Raw genomic sequence first — 23,483 nt, 5'->3', positions numbered from 1 at the left:
CTAGTGCACATGCGCAATAGGAGCCAATTTTGATCGCTAATTTCACTATCTGAGATGTATGGCTGGAACCAGTTTATGAACTAACGCATTCTAGATAATGCGCGGCGTGGCCAGTGCATACACAAAACCAAGCGTAGATTTCTATGCGTAAAGTGTATGTGCGCCGGCGCCATGCATGATACGCGACTGCAAGGTAACAATTAACGTCACAGTTGCTTAGCAAGGGTTACTTTGCTAAGTTCGTGAATAACCTGAAATCAGAAGGAGTGAAAAGCAAACAGCCCTATAAATTGTTCCAAATAATAGCTTGAATTACACATTGTATAGCCTTATTTAATAATAATAATTTTGACTGGCTCTTCTTTCTGGAAACATCAAATATGTTGCCCTTAAAAGCATCATATTGCCCTCGTCTCAAGACTCGGGCCAATATGATTCTGTTGCGGGCAACATATTCGATGTTCCCCTCGAGGTCAGTCAGTATTACATTATTAAAGAATTCGAGTTTTTTCATATTTGCATTCATTTGTTTTATTTATACGAGGAATTATGATTATTTTTCCTTGTGTGTGTAAATATTTTCATCCATAATGGATTTAAAAAGAATGAGACCAATAAAATGGACACAATACTAAGAACAAGATCAACGATCTTCATTTTAAATACTTTGTTGTAATATGACTTCAGGATTTGAGAAAGGAAGGAGTATGTGCCCAGAGAAGTTTTTTTGGGGGGAGGGGATTTTTACATATTATATTGCACAGAAGGGTAAATTGCTACTTGGCCTATGCTGCCATACTTTGGCTAAAGGAAGAAAGTTACAAAAGTATAATTTGTTGTAAATGCACAATGTGTGTTCGTCATTTACATAGGCGTCAATGCACTTTAACAGCATGTTTTCTTCAATATCTCTCCTTAGAACAATCATTTCTTTCCCAAATTTTGCCTGAACGTGCAACATACAAAGGGTGTTTCAGAAACAACAATAACTCGAATTTGACTGATGTTTCACTTGCTTCCTAAATGGCTATTGGACCAACTGGTTATTAGCCAAAATGGCATTAGACTGAATGGAAGTAGACCTTGTAGTGAGTGGACGAATTGATGGTAGACCAAATGATAGTAGACGAGCTAGCAATTTGACGGATTGGCATGAGACGAATTGGAAATAAACGATTAGACCAAGTGGGTATTAGAGACCAATAACAATTAGACCAAGTTGATAGTAGACCAAATGGGATTAGCCCAAGTGGTATAAGACAATCTGAGACATTGACAAAGACTTGAGTACAATCATTGTAGGAGGTGTCACTAGTCACCTTTTCAGATGTTTAAAGTCCAGCCCAACAAAAAGTTGATTTGATTAAAAAGAGAAAATTCCAACAAGCATCACACTGAAAATTTCATCAAAATCCCATATGAAATAAAAAAAAGAAGTTATGACATTTTAAAGTTTTGCTTGATTTCCCAAAACAGTTATATGCACATCCAGGCTGGTATGCAAATGAGGAAACTATGACATCATCCACTCGCTATTTCTTTTGTATATCATTATGTGAAATATGAAATATTCTAATTTTCTCATTGTCAAAGGATTCCTCCCTGAACATGTGGAATTAGCATTGTATTATGGTTCAGTCAAGTTGGTCCTTGTCAAATCTATAAAAAAAATGAAATATTATATGATTCAAACAATAAAACAGAAAGGAAATAGTGATGGACATCATCCCTAGTTGTGCATATTACTGTTTTGTGAAAAATAAGAGAAACTTTAAAATGTCGTAACTTTCTTATATTACATCAGATTTTGATGACATTTTCAGTACTATTCTAGTTTGATTTTTCTCTATTCAAGTCAGCATTTTCCTGGGTTGGACTTGACCTTTAAGGGAGAAGTTCACCCTGAAGGATAATTTGTAAAAATAGCAGAAAAAAAGATAAAGTAAGTTTTGGATTTGTGATGTCATATACGAGCAGCTATTTCAGGTAATATAAAATGCATAGATTTCAATTTGTTAATGGTCCGTCGTGAGTCTTCTATTTTTTTTTCTCTTCTAGATCTGTTTAGCATGTGTGGGAATGAGTGTGAAATGATTTGTCTAATGATAAAACCAAAGGTTCAGTAAAAACCATTTACAATTTTCTGAAAAAAGACATTTCATTGATTTATATCATATGATATGTAGGTAAGCTGCTCGCAATGACGTCAAAAATCAAATAATTGAAATTCTAATATTTTTTAATCTTTGATGGATTTTCCTCAAACTTTCAGAAGTATTTTTTTATCATTTCTTTTCCTGCAATTTTTACAATAAAGTTTTTGTCAGGGTGAACTTCCCCTTTAATGCCCAAACACATGGGCCCGTATTCTAATAGCAGGTTTAACTTAAACTCATGTTTAAGTATGGGAAGCCAAAAGTATAAAAAAAAATGATTAAGTTGTATGTTTCTTATGTTTACTGTGCTCTTTCCTGAGTCATCGATGGTGAAGACAATCATCTATTTATACTTCCTAGACAATTATGAATTTAGAGCCAAATGAGCTGAATTATGATATCTCTACTGTTACTGATTTATGTAACAATTGGCTATCCGTACTTAAACCGCAACTTTAAACATGAGTTTAAGTTAAACCTGCTATCAGAATACGGGCCACGATGTTTGAGGGCTTCCTACTTGAATTTTTTTCTTTCCATGTTGTCTCAAACATGTAACCCCCCCCAAAAAAAAAAAAAAGAAGAAGAAAAAGAAGAAGAAATCTGAATAATATTCCCTTAACCATAAGTAATATGAAGGCTTCTCCAGGGGAATGACGGGGGGGGGGGGGGCAAGATGCTATGGTTTAGATGATAAAGACGGGTGGAAGTGAATAGAGATGATTAGAGAAGTGCGAGATAGAGAGAGGGAGGGATGGAGAGAGGGGGATATAGTGAAGGTAAGATAGAGAGGTGATAAATAATAGTAGAAGTTTGAAAATGGCAGAGAAAATAATTACAAATAGAAAGAACAAGGGGTGAGAGAGAGAGAGAGAAGGGCGAGATCAAACTTGTGCTTAAAGGGGAAGTTCACCCTGAAGAAAAGTTTGTTGTAAAAATAGCAGAAAAAATAATAAAAAATATTGGTGAAGGTTTGAGGAAAATCGGTCAATGATTAAGAAAGTTATTAGAATTCAAAGTTTTGAATTTGTGACGTCATATGCGAGCAGCATTCCTACAAAGCGAATGGTAAAAAATATATGAAATGTCATTTTCTCAGAAAATTGAAAATGGTTTTTACTGTGCCTTTTGTATATCAATAGACAAATCATTTCACACCCGATCATAAATAGAAAACAAAATAAAGTTATCAGGAACCGTACAAAATTTGAAATTCATTGATTTTTTACCATTCGCTATGTAGGAATGCTGCTCGCATATGACGTCACAAATCCAAAACTTTGAATTCTAATAACTTTCTTAATCTTTAACGGATTTTCCTCAAACCTTCACCAATATTTTTTATTATTTTTTCTGCTATTTTTACAACAAACTTTTCTTCAGGGTGAACTTCCCTTTAAATGGAGGGAAATTTTTGGAGGATGAATGATAAAGAATAAGTTGGAAATTGACAGAGAAATTAGTTGTAAAAGGAAAGGAAGATAGAGGTTGGGGGGAAAGAGGGAGCAGGGGGGCAAACAGGGATAGAGACAAAAGGAGGATATGTGGGACTGGGGGACTGATCACGGGGTCTTGAAATTGAATGGTTTCGGCCTTTGGGCAAATAAAACTGGTTTGTTTTTTGTATCTTCGTATAAATGTATGATGGCGCTCTTCAAACTAGTATAACGGCTACATTGGATTGGGAGCACTGCACTTGTTATCAGCTCACTATTCCCGAACTCCAAAGGTTTATCATTCCAAATGATCGGTAGTCCAAATACAGTGGCGGGCCCGAGGAATTTCGTAAGGGCATGGGATTGGGAGTGAGAAGGGGGGGGGGGGGGAGACTCCCTATTTTTTCTTCAGTCAATATGTGTATGGTAATAACAAAGAGATGAATTTAACAGTCAAACGAACGAACAAACAAATACCTTTTATATACTCTTTTTCCCCCTCCCTTTACTTCGTCTCTTTATTTTTGCTTCAGTTTGCTCACTTTGAAGATTTCGACAAACAAAGCTCTTATTTTATGTTCGGACTATCGAACTTTTGGGATAATAATCTAATGTTCGGACTACTTTTCAGTTTGCGGGGGGGGGGGGGCGACGCAGACGTCACGTCTATGCACTTTGCGTGTCTTCAGAATAACGGACCTTGATTTGATTTTTTGTTTTCTTCTGCATTCATATCATTCTTAAAGGAGAATTAAACCTTTAGAACAAGATAGCTTGTGTGAAAACAGAAAAATCAAAGTAACAGATCAATGAAAGTTTGAGAAAAATTAGACAAATAATGAGAAAGTTATGAGCATTTGAATATTGTGATCACTAATGCTATGGAGATCCTCAAATTGGCAATGCGACAAAGATGTGTGATATCACCTTTGAACAACCATCCCCATTACTTTAGTATATATTTCACATAAATTGCCTCTTTTATCACATCTATCAGTAGATCATGTGTTCTTTCTATAGGAGGGCATGTAATGCAGATTTTTCAAGAATACGTCATGGATAAAGAGTTTGTATCACCACAAGAAAAAGCAGAAAGAGACATTTTTAGGGTATTTTATAGTTCATCAAAGGGAAAGTTGTTCACATGTGACATCACACATCCTTGTCGCATTGCCAATGGGAGGATCTCCATAGCATTAGTGATTGCAATATTCAAATGCTCATAACTTTCTCATTATTTGTGCGATTTTTCTCAAACTTTCTTTGTTCTTATTCTTTGATTTTTTTTCTTGACACAAGCCTACTTATTCCAAAGATTTCATTCCCCTTTAAATATTTTTTTCATAACATAACAACATAATATGTAGGCCTATACTTTCTTGGCGTATTATCATACATAACATTGGTAGGATAGACTGTTCTTTACTGATAGTGACCATATTTTCGCTATAGGGCGAATCTTCCCCACCCTGGGGCAAATTATCCCGTTGGGCGGGGCGAGTTAGCTCATAATGAAAAAAAAAACAACAGTGATATATACGGTGATTGTATTTACCTGATTGCTATAAGAAAACATGAATGCTCGTTGTACGTTTCCTGTTTGCCCTCGTGTATGTTCGTAGATGAGGGCGAAATTGCCCCCACGGGCAGATATTTTCTTTTTTTGTACAACCTGTAAATAAATCGATGGCATATTTTCAGTAGGCAAGTATCACACCAATACTCTTGAGTGCAACAAAAAGTACCATAAATCTGAAAAAAAAACAATGTTTTTACTTATGGCCTCGAAAGAGAGTAGTCGTCTTAAGCTTCTGGGATTCTAAGCACATGACCTCTTGCCAAGGTATGATGTTGTTACCTATGAGTAGGTTGTCATTACATAATCAGCAAAACTTGTATCCAATCACAGCAAGGGTGGGGGATCACGTGGTGAGCGGACTCGTCCACCTCTCCCCTATCTACGCGCTACATAAAACCAAACCAACTACACGAAAAATCCAAAGCAGTAACAAACAACAGTATTGTAAGGGAGGAAGAAAAAAATGTTTCTCTTGGTTTCAAAGCTAAATGCATTGAGGGGGGAGTATAAAAAAACTTCAGCCCCCTCCCGAACCAATAGTGACCTTCTACCTCATTGATAAAGAAATCGAACGAAACATTCTGTTTCTCATCCCAAATAAAAAACGAAGGACAAATAATTTTGGGGTAAAAGTTCTCGTCACGGAGAATTTCACTTTGAAGATTTCGATAATGCCCCGAGCCTTTCAAATAAAAAGGCAGAAGTTTTATAGTGAAGATGACGAATATCAGTGAAGAGGTCCTTTACTTATAGAATCTAGCCCAGGGAATTTAACACTTAATTATCTATTTTCTTTCTTCATAAAGGCTAAAAACAATTATACTCACCCAAATATTGACTTTATTTAAAAATTCTTATGAGCTGCCAAGTCTCCTCACTTTTATTATGTCAACGTAGGCAATCTGGGTCAATACCCATTCTCTGTCCACGGTCTACCTCAAATACATAGTCTCGTGTAACTTTTTAATTTGATTATTCCAAATAAAATAATATTCTCAAAATTCTTTTTTCCAACCAGATTCTGTCGGTGAAATTCTCTTATATTTTCAGTCGTGATACTTTAGGCCTATACATGCATCATTATTATGTAAAACACAGAACATTACTCGTCACTCCACCTCTTATCTCCATACCGCCCACTAGCGTACCTACGGGGGGCAGACTGCTCCCGGAACACTTCCAGTTTATGGGGGCAAAATCCCGAAGGGGGCACAATATATTTGACAGCGTGAGATACCGAAGCGATCGAGCGGGAGAGGGGGTTGGACCCCCGTAAGGACTTTGTGTAAAAATGGAGTATAAAAGTTGCGTTTCTAAGAGAATTCAAAAATAAATTTCTTGAGAATTAAACATAGAATTCACTACGAAAGACTATACTCAGAGTTTATGAGAACCTATAAAATCTACGCGCAAAATGTGGTTTTTGTGTCTGATTAACTAAATTACGTAATACGCTTATATTGACTCAAAATACCAGAAATTACATTTTTCATGCATTATCCTTTCAGAAATATTTATTTATGTACATTTACATACACGGACGACGCGAGAGAGCACAATTATCATAAGTTTCAAGGAGTGTATTAAGCAGAAGAAGCGTAACAACAGAAACAACATACATTCTAATGAATGTCTTTTTAAATTCAAAATGTCATACTGTTCTGACGTGGCAGACGTCGATAAGCACTTAAATCCCCATTTTATGCAAATCATTTCTGACCTCAGCCTTGGAGATAGTCGGTCCCTGATTATCCATGCACACGTTTTATATTTTGTAACTGGAGGAAAAAAAATATGACCTGCTAAATTATTGTCTAACAATTTCAAACTTTTCTTAAAATTTAAAACATTCAGTACTCGATTTATGTGTTTCCTTTGGCATGTTTTGTATGGCTTGGAAGCACTTTTGGATGTCCCCTTCAAAATCTTCTTTTTTCTTTACATATTTTCTGGGGAAAATGTGACCATAACTAGGAAATGATGAATATCAAATTCCAGGAAATATTCATTGTAAATAATCATGAATTAACAAACTACGGCAGTTCATAATGTACATTACGTAACATTATTTAGAAGAAAACAATTACATTGTAGCAGATGTGGTTGACGGTACACCATGTGGAGTTTTCGAAAAAAGTGGATAGAGGAAGAAGTGAAATTGATAGGAGGAAGTGGACAGTCGAGTAATTTTTTTTTTCAAATGAGCGTAGTCCTGATAAAGACAGTATATAAACCAGAAAAGGTTGAAGACTTGAAGAGGCTTGATTAGTTGATAGATGAGTACTCCTGCTCTGCACTCCATTCGCCAACTCAAGCTAGCATCTTCTCATTTATCCAATAAGCAACTACTCAAGCCTCTATAACTCTTTAAACTTTTCGGTTTTACAGCTATTTTCAGATTCCATATGTTGCTCGAGTAACTATAGCGTTCACGCGCGTTGGTGATATCGGGTCCGGGGAGCATTTCATGAAAGGACTTAATGTCGGACGTTTTATCCGACAGTTGCTATGGTAACAATGCTTCTCAACCAATCAGAATACAGGAAAGTTGTCAGATCTGACAACTTGTCGGACGAAAATATTGATGAAACACCACCCCGGTCTGAGCGTTTCTGGGCGACCGCACGTTTGTTAGCCGACACAGCATTGGTGAACCACTTTCAATTTGCCATTCGGTTTTAGTCTAAAATGTATTCATTAAAAGGTTAAACGTTATCACACTGTAATAAGATGGAAAAGGGGCTTATCAAAGGTATGTTTCACAGAGGGAGATATTCGTCAAAAGACGCAAGGCTTACTATGATGTGTAATTGCCCCGTCAGGGGCGAAATTTTTTCATTTTTGACAATGGAAATGACAATTCTTAGGCAGAAAAGTGCCTTCATCGTTACTTTTGTCCTTAAATAATATAATTTTTCTACTTTTAGGGGGGGGGGGGCACATGGGGGGCAAAATCTCGTTTTGCCCCCCAAAAATTTTCTTTGGGGGGGCAAGTGCCCCCCCCCCCCCTGCCCCCCGCTTCCGGCGCCCTTGCCCCTGACGAGTCACAACCCATGCAAGGGACATATCCCTGCCCCCTGACGAGTTTGAAGAACTATTTTTTTTTGCTTGTCAATTTTCTTCTGGTACAAAATCATTTTTTTTTTCTGGCGTAATTCTTTATTTGTAGTTGAAGACCTTTTTTTTGCTTGTCATTTTTTTTGGGGGCGGACGACTTTGCCCCCTTTGAAAAAGTGGAAAAGTCCACTGATACCGCCCCCTTTCCATGCCCCTCATGTGAAATTGTATATTTTTTTTGGACATATTATAATACATTTCCTTTAAATCAATGGTGTAATGAGCCCCCCCCAAAAAAAAAAAGGATCAGGCATGGCCTATGGGGCACATATTCTTAAAGCTACGAGTGAGCGAAGCGAGCTAGCAAAAATCTTTTACTTTGTTTAAGAGAAAGGCTTTTTGTTTAATTGTGACTAAACACTCGGAGGTATATTTTTTAAATTTTTTTGTTGCTTTCTCCCTTTTTTTAGCCTTACTTTTTTCGGGGGGGGGGGTCTATTGTTCCCAAACCATTTTACGCCAGTGATTTCATTTTCAATATCACATTTATAATGTCACTTCTTCTGATACAGGCATATATGTAGTTATTTCTATAATTACCACGATAATTATAAAAACATTATAGCTCGAAAGAATATATTAATATGATTATTACAGCATGTCGTTATTTCAGAAAAAAAATACAAACAAATTCCCCGTAAAATTGAATTTCGGATTCCCGAAACATTAATATAAACGCACCATTGAGTAATTCTATGAATTTTATTTGGTTTATATAAACCACAAGGTTGTGTTTGTCATACCTTGCATAAAAGGTTTAGTAGACGTATATTCATGCTACATGTATTTTGTGTTTGTTAGAGTTTGAGTACCAGGAAGTATATGGGGTCACCGATTGGTGACACATAGCAAACCCAAACAAAAGAAGTGATGCCCCCAAAATCGTGTTCATTGTAATCCGCCTTAGATTCTTTCATAAATGCGATCACTGAGTTTAGGTTGCTGAAATAAACAGGAATTTTGTATACCACTACACGACTGCAGTGACTTCCTGGTATATAGTGTCATTACCTTGTATAAGAGAATTCAGTCCAAAATTAGTTCAGGTACGCGTACACTTGGGTACACTCCCAGTCAGGCCCAGGACGCGCGCGTGATTTAGTTTGTGAGGAAAGTTTGGAATATTTCATATAAGGATAAACATATTCTGGAGGTATACCAGCACGGCGGCACCGCTGAGGTACTAGTTTCCAAGATATCGAACACTTCGGACCAATCAGCAACCTGTTACAGATGGGAGAAGTGGGCTCTGTTGACAAAGCGATATTCGAGGGTGATAGTTAAAATATCAACAGATAGACTACATAGGCCAACTGACTGCGGCTTTTGATGAACGAGAACACTCATAAACGGAAATCAAGGTATATAGGCTTGAATACCGATTTGATTCGGATGGGCCTTGGCTTATAATTCCACCCTGTTTTCCTTTTCGACATCGAATCCGACATCGTCGACCATGGAGAAGCAGACGCACAAGGATATGATCCACTTCTGGCACGAGAGCGTGCAGGCGCTCGGCAAGGGAGACATAGACGCCGCCCTCCAGACCTTCATGAGTATCGAAGACCCCTCGGCGAAGATCCTCTTCAACATTGGCCATATCGAGATGAGTCAATACCGGTTCAGTGAGGCTGAAGTGGTAAGACTACCAATGACCTACTAATTTTCCTAATGATTCGACGATTATCCACTAAAGGGTTCAGTGGGATTATCCCGACGGAGATTAAGAACTTTGTATTTGCAGGTGAATAGGCTAAATTAGCTGTAGGATATAAAAGAAAACGTTCCTGCGTGAAGAACTTTTCTTTCACTTCATTGTGCGTGGAATAGCCCCCGAAACCCCATTAGCCCATCTTTCGATCATTATAGGTATATTCATCCACCCATTCATTAATTTTATTCATTCATTCATTCAGTCATTCATGTTTATTCGTTCGTTCGTTCGTTCATTCATTCATTCATTCATTCATTCATTCATTCATTCATGTTTATTCGTTCGTTCGTTCATTTTTTCATTCATCCATACGTTCATTCATTCATTCATGTTTATTCGTTCGTTCATTCATTCGTTGGTTTGTTCGTTCATTCCTTCCTGGTTTCATTCATTCATTTTCTTTATCGAACCGATGTTAATAGAGACTTTGAATTATTATGAATAATTATTTATTTGACTTTGTGAACAGTGATTTGTTAATATACTATTGTACGTATGATTTTGAACTGAATGTTTTAATAAATACTATTTCAAAACAAAAAAAAGACAAGAAAGAAAACGTCAATGAAAACACATGAATGGATGAATGAATGAATAAAGAAAGGACTACCGGTGTCCACAGTTTCCATGGATAGCAGAAAGAACACCAGTTCCTTTATATTGGTTGAAATATAGTCTTGGAACTCAGCGACCTGCGGTCGCCCCAAGTGGATTTTCCTCTCAATGCATTCCCGTCGAAATGGACTCCAAACCGTCGGTCCTTTAGATGCTTCCAAGCAGCGTATGAAATACATGACAGCCAAAATCGTCACTATAATTCTAAAAATGGGATGCTTTTCGGCGACCATGTTTTCTCACGTCGCCCCCAAGTTCATTTAGATAATCAATATTCTACGCACAGCGTAATAATGAGATGTGCTGATACTGCATAATATTGCTCGTTGAGCAAAGACAAGTAACCCTTATAATCAGTGGGTCACTCATGACATACCCAGTTGCCTCCTCTGCAAATGCATCCGTGATTAAAATTTATTTTGTTTTGTTTCGCTTTTCCTTACATTTGCATTCTTCTATAACAGACAACTTTAACCATTAAAGCATTAATTCGAAAACAAAAACAAAAAGCAGAAATTGGGGAATTTAGCATTCGATATGATCGGACATTAAACAACTTTCTATTTCCTTTTCAAAACAGTGAAAGATATTTTTTCATTTTTTTTTACTGTCCTTCATGACCATATAGCATGTGGTTTTTTGCAGGTCCTGTCCTGAAAAAAGAGAAAATAGTGATATTGATTACCGTTTATACGATTTCAAGTTATTTTTATCACTAAAAGGAAATGAACCACTGTACTATATATCCGCCTTTCTTTGAAGTAAGCAGCAAGCAACATCATTGTTTTGTGGTTTCAGTCGTGTCATTTCGACTTTTGACATATAAAAACATGGTCATACGAAGTACATTGTATGGGGGTGGTGCAAAATAATAACAAAGTGATATGAGGAGCTTGGATGCTTCGCTCTCTCACTTGCGTATGTTCTTCATTTTTTTTTCATTCTTAAACAACCGTAGGACGAAGATTCCAATGTATACAGTGCGTATCAAAACAAAGTTTACACTTTGAATAAATCCTGTAAAATTATACATTTATAATTTCCTGAAGATTTTTCCACATTTTAACATTAGTATACTAGGTCCATTTAAGCAAATGACGATATAACTGTCAAAAAATATTTTCGCTTGAGTAAGCACCACTTGCTTTTGAAAATTTAGTGAAAAATGATTTGCGCAGAACTTTGAAATAGTTATGCAAATAAAAGTAGACCTTAATCATGAAGAAAACGTAGAATTTAGCTAGATAAATTGATTTGAAGATATATTTTACCTTTTTAAACTTGTTTCCTTGCCCAAAACAATTCAAAGAGTGCATTGCGCCCCACCCCACTCCCCCATACACCGAGGCTATCGAGACGTTATTTGCTTTACACTGAGATGTGATTTACATGCAATGGCTTAGGCTTGATTTTAATTTTGTAAATCATTGTCAAGCTTGGGAAAAGTGTGGAAAAACAAGTATTAGATGAAAATGAAATGTAAACCCACTTCAAATTCATTGAAAAACAATGCTGGAGATGTCTGATGTAAACTTTTGTTCAGATTTAGTTAATATGTCCTCAGATCCAGCTGGCACAAAAAGGGTAAAGGTTGTGCTCACTAAATGTTGAAATTTCAATTTGGGTGGCAAAATTGTTACAAAATGCTTTAATATATCCGTTTTATTTCAATTGACTAAAAGTGCAAGGGAAATGTATGAGAAATGTTTCGCAGGGTAAGTTTGATTTTGCCCTTTCCCCTTGACACAGCGTGAAAACAAGCATTTCTGCGCAAACAGATTTCTGCGAGCTTTACAGAAATGGACAGTGCTCACTCAATTGTAACATTCTGTCAAAACTTTTACTTTCATTGGAAAGATGAGACCTAAACCAATATTATATGTGAAAAAATACCCACATGTTGTATATTTTTGAATTCCCAGCTCTTTTTCAAATTGTAAATTTTTTTTTGATACGCACTGTAGTTCTAAATAAAACGCTCGTCACTAATCTAGGTTAAAAGTCCCTCTGCACTCTGTGCTATATATTATGGTTTGCTGATTTCTTTATGATTTACAGTACTTGCGACCCCCGCCCCACTACAACACATATAGGCTCATTGAAAGTTGAATAATACTACATTAAGCTTTCTATTTACTTTTCAACATTTCTGTCAGCAATCTATCAAAGTGATTTTCAGCACTCCCGCTCCACAGGGCCTTGACAATGAGTGTTTGTCTACATTTAAATATTGTCCAGTAATTAACCCGATATTCGATGTAAACTGAAATAATACACACGACAAACACCATAGTCATTTTAACCACAATCATATACATGTGTGTAAGTCAACTATGCACATTCGGGGCATGTTTTGAAACTGAAAAGCAAGGTTTATAAGATTTCTGTAGAAAATAATTCTTATGTAGACAAAGTAGACAATAATGCCTAAATTCAGAGGTCGTGAACAGTAGGTGGATCGTCATAAAATCGGGGGCGACTGCGGCACCAGGTTTTTTTAATAGAGAGAACTGGGTTACAAGGGGTATTTTATACTTTTCTTCCTCTTTCTTCATTTTCGCTCCTTCATTGTTTACCTCCTTTTCCCTCCAATAGTTGAAGCAATGGGGGTAATGTCCCATGCCCACCCTGTCGCCCCTGCAAAAAAAAGAAAAAAAAAGAAAAGAACGTGTTTCAAAAACAGCCTTCCCCCTCAACCTCCGAAAGGTACTTCTTGACTTCTTTTATATCATCTTTACGCACGTCTTTCCGGATCCCGGTTCCGGATTATAATAATTGTGGATCGAGGTAAAGTAAACATTGTCGGATGTGAAGGAAATATTGCTGTGGTCATGGTGGTGAAAGAGAACAGTGTCCTCAGCATTATGGCGCTACTGCGATGTTGGTGAATAAGCCAGTTCGGAGTTCCATTCTGCGCATGATCAGAAGAAGGTCATTCGGACTAAAAGTGACATGGTCAATATCTAATGAGATAAGCATCATGTCTTGATTATTCATATATTCTTTTGAATTTTGTTTTTCCATTAGATCGATCCACACACAAAACAACAACAACGACAACGCGTCCACTAGCGACTGGTATTTCACAGTTGGCCAAGTACATTGTTAGATAGCGACTTGTTAAAGCATTCAAAGTCAAAATGCAACAAATACTTACATAGAGTGTTCATTATTTAGTGTGCTGTTCTCTGATTCTCGTCACCAGGGGAGCGCTCCATCGACATTTTTGTCCGACAAGTTGTCAGATCTGACAACCTTCCTTGATGTTGATTGGCTTAATAGCATTGTTACTATGGTAACTATCGGATAAAATGGGACTTGTAAGATAAAATGTCTGACAACTCCTTTCATAACACGCTCCCCTGATCTCCTACTGCTATGTAAGACATGCTTGCATAATATCTTGCTTTGAAATCTGCCTATCATAATGTAAAAAAATGAAAGGTAATTTGACCAGAATTATTGTCCATGAGGTAACTACGAACTCGGGTCTATTCTCCTGGCACCGATACTTTGTTCCCGCTACTAACTGCAAAGTCTAGAGTAAAAGACCAGATTCACCCATGTTACCTTGAAGTTACCTTGATGGCCACATCTCACTGTCTTCGAGACGAGGGTGTACAGATGAGTGTGGCAGGGTTAAGGAAGCTCTTAGAGCCCATTTAAAAACCCAATTTTGATAAATATGTCTTAAATTGCAGGAGTGTACTGTGACTTCTATGATGACACAGACATACATGTAGTAGTCTCAACTCTACACATGATACAATTTTGTTGAAGTGTCACATTTGAGTCCGCGTCTGTATACAGGTGTTGTGGGGGGGGAGGGGGGAGGCAAGTGATCTATACTTTTTGAAGTCATATAGAAATACCTTGATAAAAGATAGAACTTTAAATTATTGGAATGTGTAAGGTTGGGTGTGTGTGTGAGGGTGCGTGTGTGTATGTATGAGAGAGAGAGAGAGGGAGAGAAATGGGGAGGGAACGAAAGAGTATGACGAACCCAAATCATAACGTTTACGACGCGAATATGAATTAGTGGGTCACCACCCCCCCCCCATCTCCCCAAAATCTGTCCTCCATACGAATCCACCAACATGAACTTTCGTTTATTCTTATAAAACATGCAAGTCATTAATTTCAGATGAACTTGCAAAAATGCACGTAGACCTATATGAGATAATGTAAGACATGGTTCAGCATCCATGTATGCATTCCGCCCCCCCCCAAATGCACTCAATGACTTTAAATCTATTTAATAAGGATTTTCAATATGTTTTTCATTTAAAGTTTTATGAATAAATAAAAAAAATCAACAGTGAAAGGAACGTTGTTTTACAGTACCAGGTGGGGGGGGGGGAGGGGGTGGGCATGGGGTCAGTTCCACCTCAGTTGGACCGTTGTCCCCCTTGCCCCCACTAGAAATCTTGAGAATGAAGAAAAAATATTATAGCGTATTCCGCCCTTATTCCAAAAATCTTATTTGACGTGTATCATACGTACTCGAATCTTTCCTCTACTTGTCAACTTTCGTTATTTTTCCCGGGGGGGGGGGGGCACTTACATTGACGATTGAATACCATGCGCGACCAAAAAACACGGAAAAAGGATGTCTTTTCAAGATATGGCACGTTACGTAATAAGGGTGTCAAAAAAACTAAAATAATGAAAAATCTATTTTCGTTGGAAAGCTATTTGTTTAGGGTCGTACTTGCGAGGGTGTAAAAATTACGACTAAAGTGTTTTATAAAGGACGTACTTTTTGCCCCAAGTGTCGACAGTACGTGTTTAGAGTACGATTGCGCGAGATGTGGGAGGTTAATTTGACTGTACTCAACCCATGCTATCAGGTAACCCATGCTATCAGGTAAACATTGAAATAATGAAAAATCTATTTTCGTTGGAAAGCTACGTGTTTAGGGTCGTACTTGCGAGGGTGTAAAAATTACGACTAAAGTGTTTTATAAAGGACGTACTTTTTGCCCCAAGTGTCGACAGTACGTGTTTAGAGTACGATTGCGCGAGATGTGGGAGGTTAATTTGACTGTACTCAACCCATGCTATCAGGTAACCCATGCTATCAGGTAAACATTGAAATAATGAAAAATCTATTTTCGTTGGAAAGCTACGTGTTTAGGGTCGTACTTGCGAGGGTGTAAAAATTACGACTAAAGTGTTTTATAAAGGACGTACTTTTTGCCCCAAGTGTCGACAGTACGTGTTTAGAGTACGATTGCGCGAGATGTGGGAGGTTAATTTGACTGTACTCAACCCATGCTATCAGGTAACCCATGCTATCAGGTAAACATTGAAATAATGAAAAATCTATTTTCGTTGGAAAGCTACGTGTTTAGGGTCGTACTTGCGAGGGTGTAAAAATTACGACTAAAGTGTTTTATAAAGGACGTACTTTTTGCCCCAAGTGTCGACAGTACGTGTTTAGAGTACGATTGCGCGAGATGTGGGAGGTTAATTTGACTGTACTCAACCCATGCTATCAGGTAAACATTGAAATAATGAAAAATCTATTTTCGTTGGAAAGCTACGTGTTTAGGGTCGTACTTGCGAGGGTGTAAAAATTACGACTAAAGTGTTTTATAAAGGACGTACTTTTTGCCCCAAGTGTCGACAGTACGTGTTTAGAGTACGATTGCGCGAGATGTGGGAGGTTAATTGGACTGTACTCAACCCATGCTATCAGGTAAAGGTAAAACCGACAGCGGTGACATAACAATACAAATGTCGTTGTACTTGTTTAGGGGGTCAATTCAGGGAATACTTGCCAAGTGTATCGTTATGTTTCCAATACTTGTTAAGGGTATGGTTTCACACGCCGATACTTGTTAAGGGGTGCATTTTCAGAATATGGAAATTACGTGTTTAGGGTGCTGGTATCCACTCGTCAATGGAAGTGCTCCCCGGGTATATTTCCTAGTACTCTACTGACTTCACATCTGTGATACTTTGATTAAAATCACAAAATAAACAAAACATGTTTTAGTTCGCTGAATCCTTTGATCTGTATACTTTTGTTGAATTACCGTGAACTAAATAATGGCAAAGCACATTGTATAATGTATGCTTTTTCCCACCACATTGACATGCAGTAGAAACTTAGGTTTTGACTTTCCTAATAAAATGGTGATGACGTGTTCTGTGACGTAATATGCTTTTGATTGATAATTATCATAGGAAACAAAATTTTTAAAATTATTTCCTTTTTATGATATTTGGAATTATGTTCTTCTTTCGTATAAGTAATCACATGGGACCTTCATTTAACAGCGTATCCGAGGGATGGGTTATGCTTGCCTCAATATGTACATGTAAGAGTTTATTTGGGTAGGGGGTGATTAAACAAAAATTTGCATGAATATTCGAAGGAATATTGAAAATAGATATTTCTTTAGTTTGCACATTGTGCCATGATCGATGAAACCCTATAGTAGGACCTCTTGAGAGAAAAAATAAACACTTTTAAAAATAAAATTTTGAGGCATCTTTGGAAAACTGACACTGCAGCTTCCTAATTATTTTTTTTCTTCGACGCGTTCTCCTTGTTCCAATGAAAGGACTAGCTTACATGCACAATGCTTTTCCCTGTAAAATTAGCGGGGCGGGCGGCACCAGGATTTCTTAAGGGGGGGGGGGTGAAAATGGAGGGATAAGAAAAATATTGGAGGCCAGGGCGGATTACTTATACATGACTTGTATAATTGCTGAATTACTGTAGAGCGCTTAGAGACTTCTGATAAATAGGGGGGGGGGTGAAATTTCTTTTCATTTCAGTAATTGGTTTCCATTTCACAATATTGTACATAATATAATGAACATAACATAACAAAGTGATATTACAAAAACATTATATCATATATGACACAATTGTAGTTTTGGTGAATTAACACAAATAAAATAAGCTTGTTCAGATGATTTTCGTAATGTACAGTAAAACGGAGCCCTCTACTTTATTGATGCAGCCATGTTATTATAAATTTCGGCACAGTGACAACAACAACAGGACAATACCATTGGATTTGTCAAGATAAAGATATAGTTAAGTGGATTCACTGTCATTTCCCTTTATTTCCTTGATCATTTCTACTATCATGATTACAATGATGTGACCGTAAGGGGCGCTTGTCACAAATAAATAAATTTGAGGGTCATAATTTACCATAGTAATTTACCGAGAACACCGGTATTATTGCATGCGACACAGTTCTCTTATGAATAATACTCTTCTCTACTCCGTCTTTTAATTTCTTCTACTCCGTCTTTTAATTTCTTCTACTTTCTCTGCTTTTCGCCTGTTTTGGTCATTTTTTTAAAAACAAGTTATTTGAATGTTACGTGTACTGTAGCTTCGCACATTTCTTGTAATCATGCCTTTATGTTACCTTTTGATAAATAATGATAATAATACTACTAGTACTACTACTACTACTACTACTACTACTACTACTACTACTACTACTACTACTACTACTACTACTACTACTACTACTACTACTACTACTACTACTACTACTACTACTACTACTACTACTACTACTAATTATAATAATAACAAACAACAACAAATAACACGTGTCAGTTGACAAGGTCACCGAAAACAAAGTGGGTTAATCCTCGATCTTATTGTTTTGTTGCCGCAAACCTCTCCATTAAATTAGTTATATAGGTAACCGTCTGACCACAACAATATATTAACTAATAATTACTATATGGATGACTGATATCTGAACAAAATTCATTTTGATTGGTTTCCTCCTGTGATTGGAGCCTCTAGGTACAATCATCCCTATTTCATGGATATACACTTCCTATCATTATCCACCAGAGTGTGTAGGAAGTGAAATCTTTGGTTTTGTGACTGGGGCCTCCAGGTACAGTCATCCATATTTCATGGACAGACTATATACTTCCTATCATCATCCACCTGAGTGTGTAGGAAGTGAAATCTTAGTCACGCCGGGAGGTATATCCCAGTTTCTGTTGAAGGCCGAGTACACTAATATGTTGTATTAGATTAATCAATAGCGACAATAAACCGACAATAAACCAAAAAGAAGCAAAACTATTTTAGAAACTAATCGAAACAAGATTTAACAAAATTACTGAAATAATACTGAGTTGCAAAACGAGTAACTTGTCCGAAAGATCAGTTTTATTTTCCTTTAATTATGTTAATATATAATATATATATATATATATATATATATATATATATATATATATATATATATATATATATATATATATATATATATATATATATATATATATATATATATATATATGCCTATCAGTAAAGCGCAAAGAGACGTTGTCCGATGTATTCAGCGATATATAAAAGCGAATTATTATTATCATCATCAATATGGTGGTGATGGTGATTTTTTTTTACCTGATTGCTAAGAAAGCATGAATGCTTGTAAGCAAGCAACCAGCGGACCGACGGCTTAAGGTCCTCTCCGGAGGACCTGTTACTGAGGATTAATGCTTTACCAAAGGGCACTAGCGCACCAAGTGGGAATCGAACCCGGGTCACCGGAATACGAATCTCCCGCTCTGTCGACTAAGCTATCGTGTTATAACAGAGGAAGTACAAGTAGTAGGTAGGTGGGAAGGGGAGATTGTGGATTTATATGATAATTTCTAACCAATTCGATTAGAAAAAAGGGAAAATAGTGACCACTACAAAATTGAGTTGCAGGTGATTTGCATATTTTGTGGAGGATTCTGTAAGAGAAAGTGATCGGGGAGGGATATGGGTTCGTTTTTTATGATTCGTTTGTTTAATCATTACTGTATATACATGTTTTAATTCGATAATTAGTTGTAATTTGGGTGGAAAATGTATGAAGTGGCCATAGAATTTGAAATGGAATTCAACCATTCTTGCGGAAGGTCAATCAATTATTTCCTAGAATAAACTGAAAATGGCCTCAATATTATTTTCATCCAAGTTGATCGAGTCCCTCACCTGTCATTTACTTGATGTTTTCGCCAACCAATGGCACGTCCAGGTACTAGTAAACCCCGCTATAGATTTGAAAACAGAGGGGCAAATAAACCAGTTTGAAGATAAATACCAGTTGTAGTAACGATCGAAAATGGGTTCGAACGGAGATTACCACCCATCGTTTGTATGTACACATAACAAATATATGCCAAATGACCCTGGAAGAAAATGCGTAATTGCTGAGAAATTAGCAAAAACAAAAAAACCCACGGAATTTCATTAAAATGTCGGGTACTTTCCCAAACAATATTAATAAACTGTCCCATATATGCTATCTGTGTTAGTGATTCAATTCAATGCAATTCAATTCAAATAAAACATTTATTTTCTTCCATTTCATCACATATTTTTCGTGTAAACATAAGTTCATACATAAATCAATTTGTTATGAAAAATATAAATATGTACATGTGGGGTTTAAGGAAGAAGGCCTATACCCTGATCATGAGATCATCATTGATTTTGAGCTAAGATTTCATGATTTCACAAAGATAAGTTTACATGAATGTACCAGATCTAGATATATGACAATAAATTATGGTGACGATTAACCTTGATTTAGAATACGTTGTTATGATTATTGTTTGCTGTCACTACTTTCTTTTACCTTTAATGATGTCAAGGAAATAGCCATTAGTCTGTTTTCCAACTCCCGAAGACCATCACGGGCATGTTACCACTGGACACTGTTTCTTGGTCATGAAACAAAGAATATGTAAACACATGTATTTTGTTCGCAAAGAGAAAGGGGTGTATATTTTCTCACTTGTTCTTGTCTGTCTCAGTCATGTCAGTATACGGAAATGAATGGAAAGCGCTTAATTATTTTAAGTAAAAAATAGTAAACGTGGCTAATAAATTGAATTGGGCTGAAATAAGGGTTAAATTCACTCTGTGCATGTCTATAGTGAATATTATAATGATACGTTTAAAAAAAATCTGGCTTATGTTAACATTATTCAGTTACTTATTTATGATGATGATAGCAAAGTTTGTTTTTCTTTGACCAACCAGCACACGTTCACACACGCTCTCCAAACGCTCAATATTTGGATTGTTGATCATGTTAATGTCTTTTAATTGTTGGATTAGCGTATTATGCCCATTTATTGGAAACACATGTATAAATATTTTTATAATTCATATCGTTCATGTTGAATTGACAAAATAAAGTACACGATATTCGAAAATTCTCTGTGAAAAAAGGTCTTGACTCTTTAGCTTCGTGCTAGTGACTAGTACTGTTAGAAGAGGAGGTGTATATCAATGTGAAAATAATATAGGCCCATAATATGATAGAAAGTAGGATTTTGCAAATATAGATTTGAAGTGACAAGATACACGTAATTTCTGAGAAGACTGTTGCGACATCGAGTCAAAGTTTTGGAGGCAGGATTTAACATTTTGACCAATGGCAGTCTGTCAGTGAACTTGATGAATATTCATGTGACAACGTGACGCGAAGTAGGCGGAGTTTTTAGATGACGTAAGGAATCCCACAAGTGGTCATCCCATCCCATGAATCTTGACCTCATTCGAGGGGACTTCTGTTTTCTGCTATATATTCGTAAGGGAGATCATTTGTTGGATAGAGATGTAGGCTTTAGAATATTTGTGACGATCTCGAACAGTCTGAAACTGATATAAATTGATCACCTGTTTTACGAAGATGATAGATACCGCAAGCTCTGTGAATTGGATTTGGAGTCGTGTCAGTGGATTTGGAGGCTCTCTCTGCCTACACCCACGCCTGAGCTGAGCGGAGGAACAACAGTTCGTGGCGGTATCAACCCACGACCATCGCATCAACCAAGTGCAGCTGATGCAGTGCAGGCGCCAGTTTAGATTTTGGCCCTCAATCCATGTTGAGACGCTTAGCTTCGGCTTTGACTTTGATCAGGCAAAATTGTGATTGATGGTTATCAGATCAACTATATTTTAGCAGCACTTCCTATTCCTAAGTAGCTAGAGGACCGAGTCTTGCTGTTAATTTTAGATTGAATGTTTTTTTTTGTTCTTGTTCCAAAACGTCATTTCCCCCATTTGTAGTCTACTGTTATTTTATCAAAACTTTCCCCCAAATGATACATGCAAAGCAGTCCATCATCGGTAAAAAACTCATTCAGATCGAACTACCATGTTGTTGAACTTGGAATGGAAGATGCAGATGAGACATGCAGATGAGACGTGAGCATGGACATACTGTATGATACAAATTATAATCGAATTTCAGAATTCAGTAAAAATCATAGGAGTTTAGGAAACCCCAGTATAGGCCTTCCAGTGATTCATCAAGAAAAACTATATTTTCTGCAACAAGTGCAAGGGAAAATCGAGGGGGCAAAAATTGCCGATAGAAATGTCGCAGGTGTTGCCCATGTCATTACAAACCAACGTCAACAAGGAGAAATATGCTGACTTACATGTATGTTGCTGTGATAAGGGACAGGGACAATCTGGTTATATTCAGGGAAAGCAAATTGGTTGCATCACGGGCTATGCTACCAAGAAGTCGATCAAGATAGTGCCTTTGAGAGGTGATCCGTTGCCACCGCGGCAGCCTCTAGTGAACTGTCCAGTCCATGGGATTTTGCAGAATGAGAATGAGTTGAGGAAGAGGAGTGGCAACATGCAAAGTGAACCCAATTATTCATTTAAGGAGGTGATCATCACTTGGAACGATGCGGTAGAAAGTGCAAAGAGTGGCAGTTGGGAGGATGCCTTCAACAGTCTTCAAACCATCAAGGATTATTCTGCCAAAATGAGGTTCAATTTGGGACAGGTTGCTTGGGTGTTGCAGAACACTCAGGTTGCCAAAGAGGTATGACAAGTCTCTAGATATTGTCTGATTCTTTTTTTTTGGTGCGCGAGTGTTCACATTACTCTTCTGTTGTGAAGTTTTGAACAATAATTGAGAGATTGGCATTGTGCTATGTCAGGTGATGGTTTGTGTATGCTACATTGTAGACTACACAAACCATCGGGTTGAGTCCATTGAAATTTGGCAGTCAATTCATGACTTGGAAGATTCTTTTTTGAAAATAAGTACATAATTGATGAAAAAATGAACTTAACAGATCAAAACAAGAAATTTGGCAGTCAATTCACGGCTTGGAACTTTGGAAGATTCTTTTTGAAAATAAGTACATAATTGATTCAAAAAATGAACTTAACAGATCAAAACAAAAGAAATTTGGCAGTCAATTCACGACTTGGAAGATTCTTTTGAAAAATAAGTAAACACATGTAATTGATGCAAAAAAATGAACTTGCCAGGCATGTAGTCCTACCTGAGTGGTATTAAAGCAACAGGTCAACTCCTTATTCCATTAAATAATCTCTGATTCGAAACCCATACCTACATGGATTTCTTCACACATAATTCACTGTCGATTCATCAACACCTTATTCACAATTGCAATTCACATCTGCTGGCGGAGCATACATGTACGTATGTTTTTAAATCATTAGATTAGCATTGCGCCTCCTCTTGTTGAAATGATAAACTTATCAGATTTTGGCATGAGATCCTTTTACAATGTACATGTAGGTCTTAGCTTGTCAGAAGTTTAGAATTGGACTCCCTCAGTCATTAAAGTTGGTTTTGTCCCTGAAAGTGGTGTACTGTATTAACTGTAAATAATACGAAAGTCATGATGCTGAAATTAAGGCCTACCTACTTGATTACATAAAATTCTGTCTGCTATTGCAAGTACTATTATTTGATCAAATGTAGTTCTTATTCCAGCTATATTTAATTTTGATTTACAACTCATGCTGTGGAAAGTATAGATGCTGTGATATTTTTATATATTTTAATTATGTAGCTTCTGAAATTGAA

General features: G+C 36.8%; 1 protein-coding gene across 3 annotated transcripts in view; it reads left to right on the top strand.

Moving 5' to 3' along the window:
* Positions 1 to 9,220: 9,220 nt before the first annotated feature.
* The window catches only part of LOC121429288 (bromodomain-containing protein 4-like), a 52,229-nt gene continuing 37,966 nt past the window's right edge, over positions 9,221 to 23,483 (top strand). Inside the window, exon 1 of one of the 3 annotated variants that reach the window (XM_041626286.1) lies at positions 9,221 to 9,927. In XM_041626286.1, the coding sequence (XP_041482220.1) occupies positions 9,745 to 9,927 (183 nt within the window). In that variant the 5' untranslated portion in view covers positions 9,221 to 9,744. Of the gene's footprint in view, positions 9,928 to 21,820; positions 22,464 to 23,483 lie in introns of those variants that run through there. The other 2 variants (XM_041626285.1, XM_041626284.1) reach the window with 2 other exon arrangements.

This window comes from Lytechinus variegatus, chromosome 15, assembly GCF_018143015.1.
Source record: "Lytechinus variegatus isolate NC3 chromosome 15, Lvar_3.0, whole genome shotgun sequence".
NCBI lineage: Eukaryota > Metazoa > Echinodermata > Echinoidea > Temnopleuroida > Toxopneustidae > Lytechinus > Lytechinus variegatus.
Note: the sequence above shows the minus strand (reverse complement) of the source record. Positions and strands in the feature narration are given on the sequence as shown.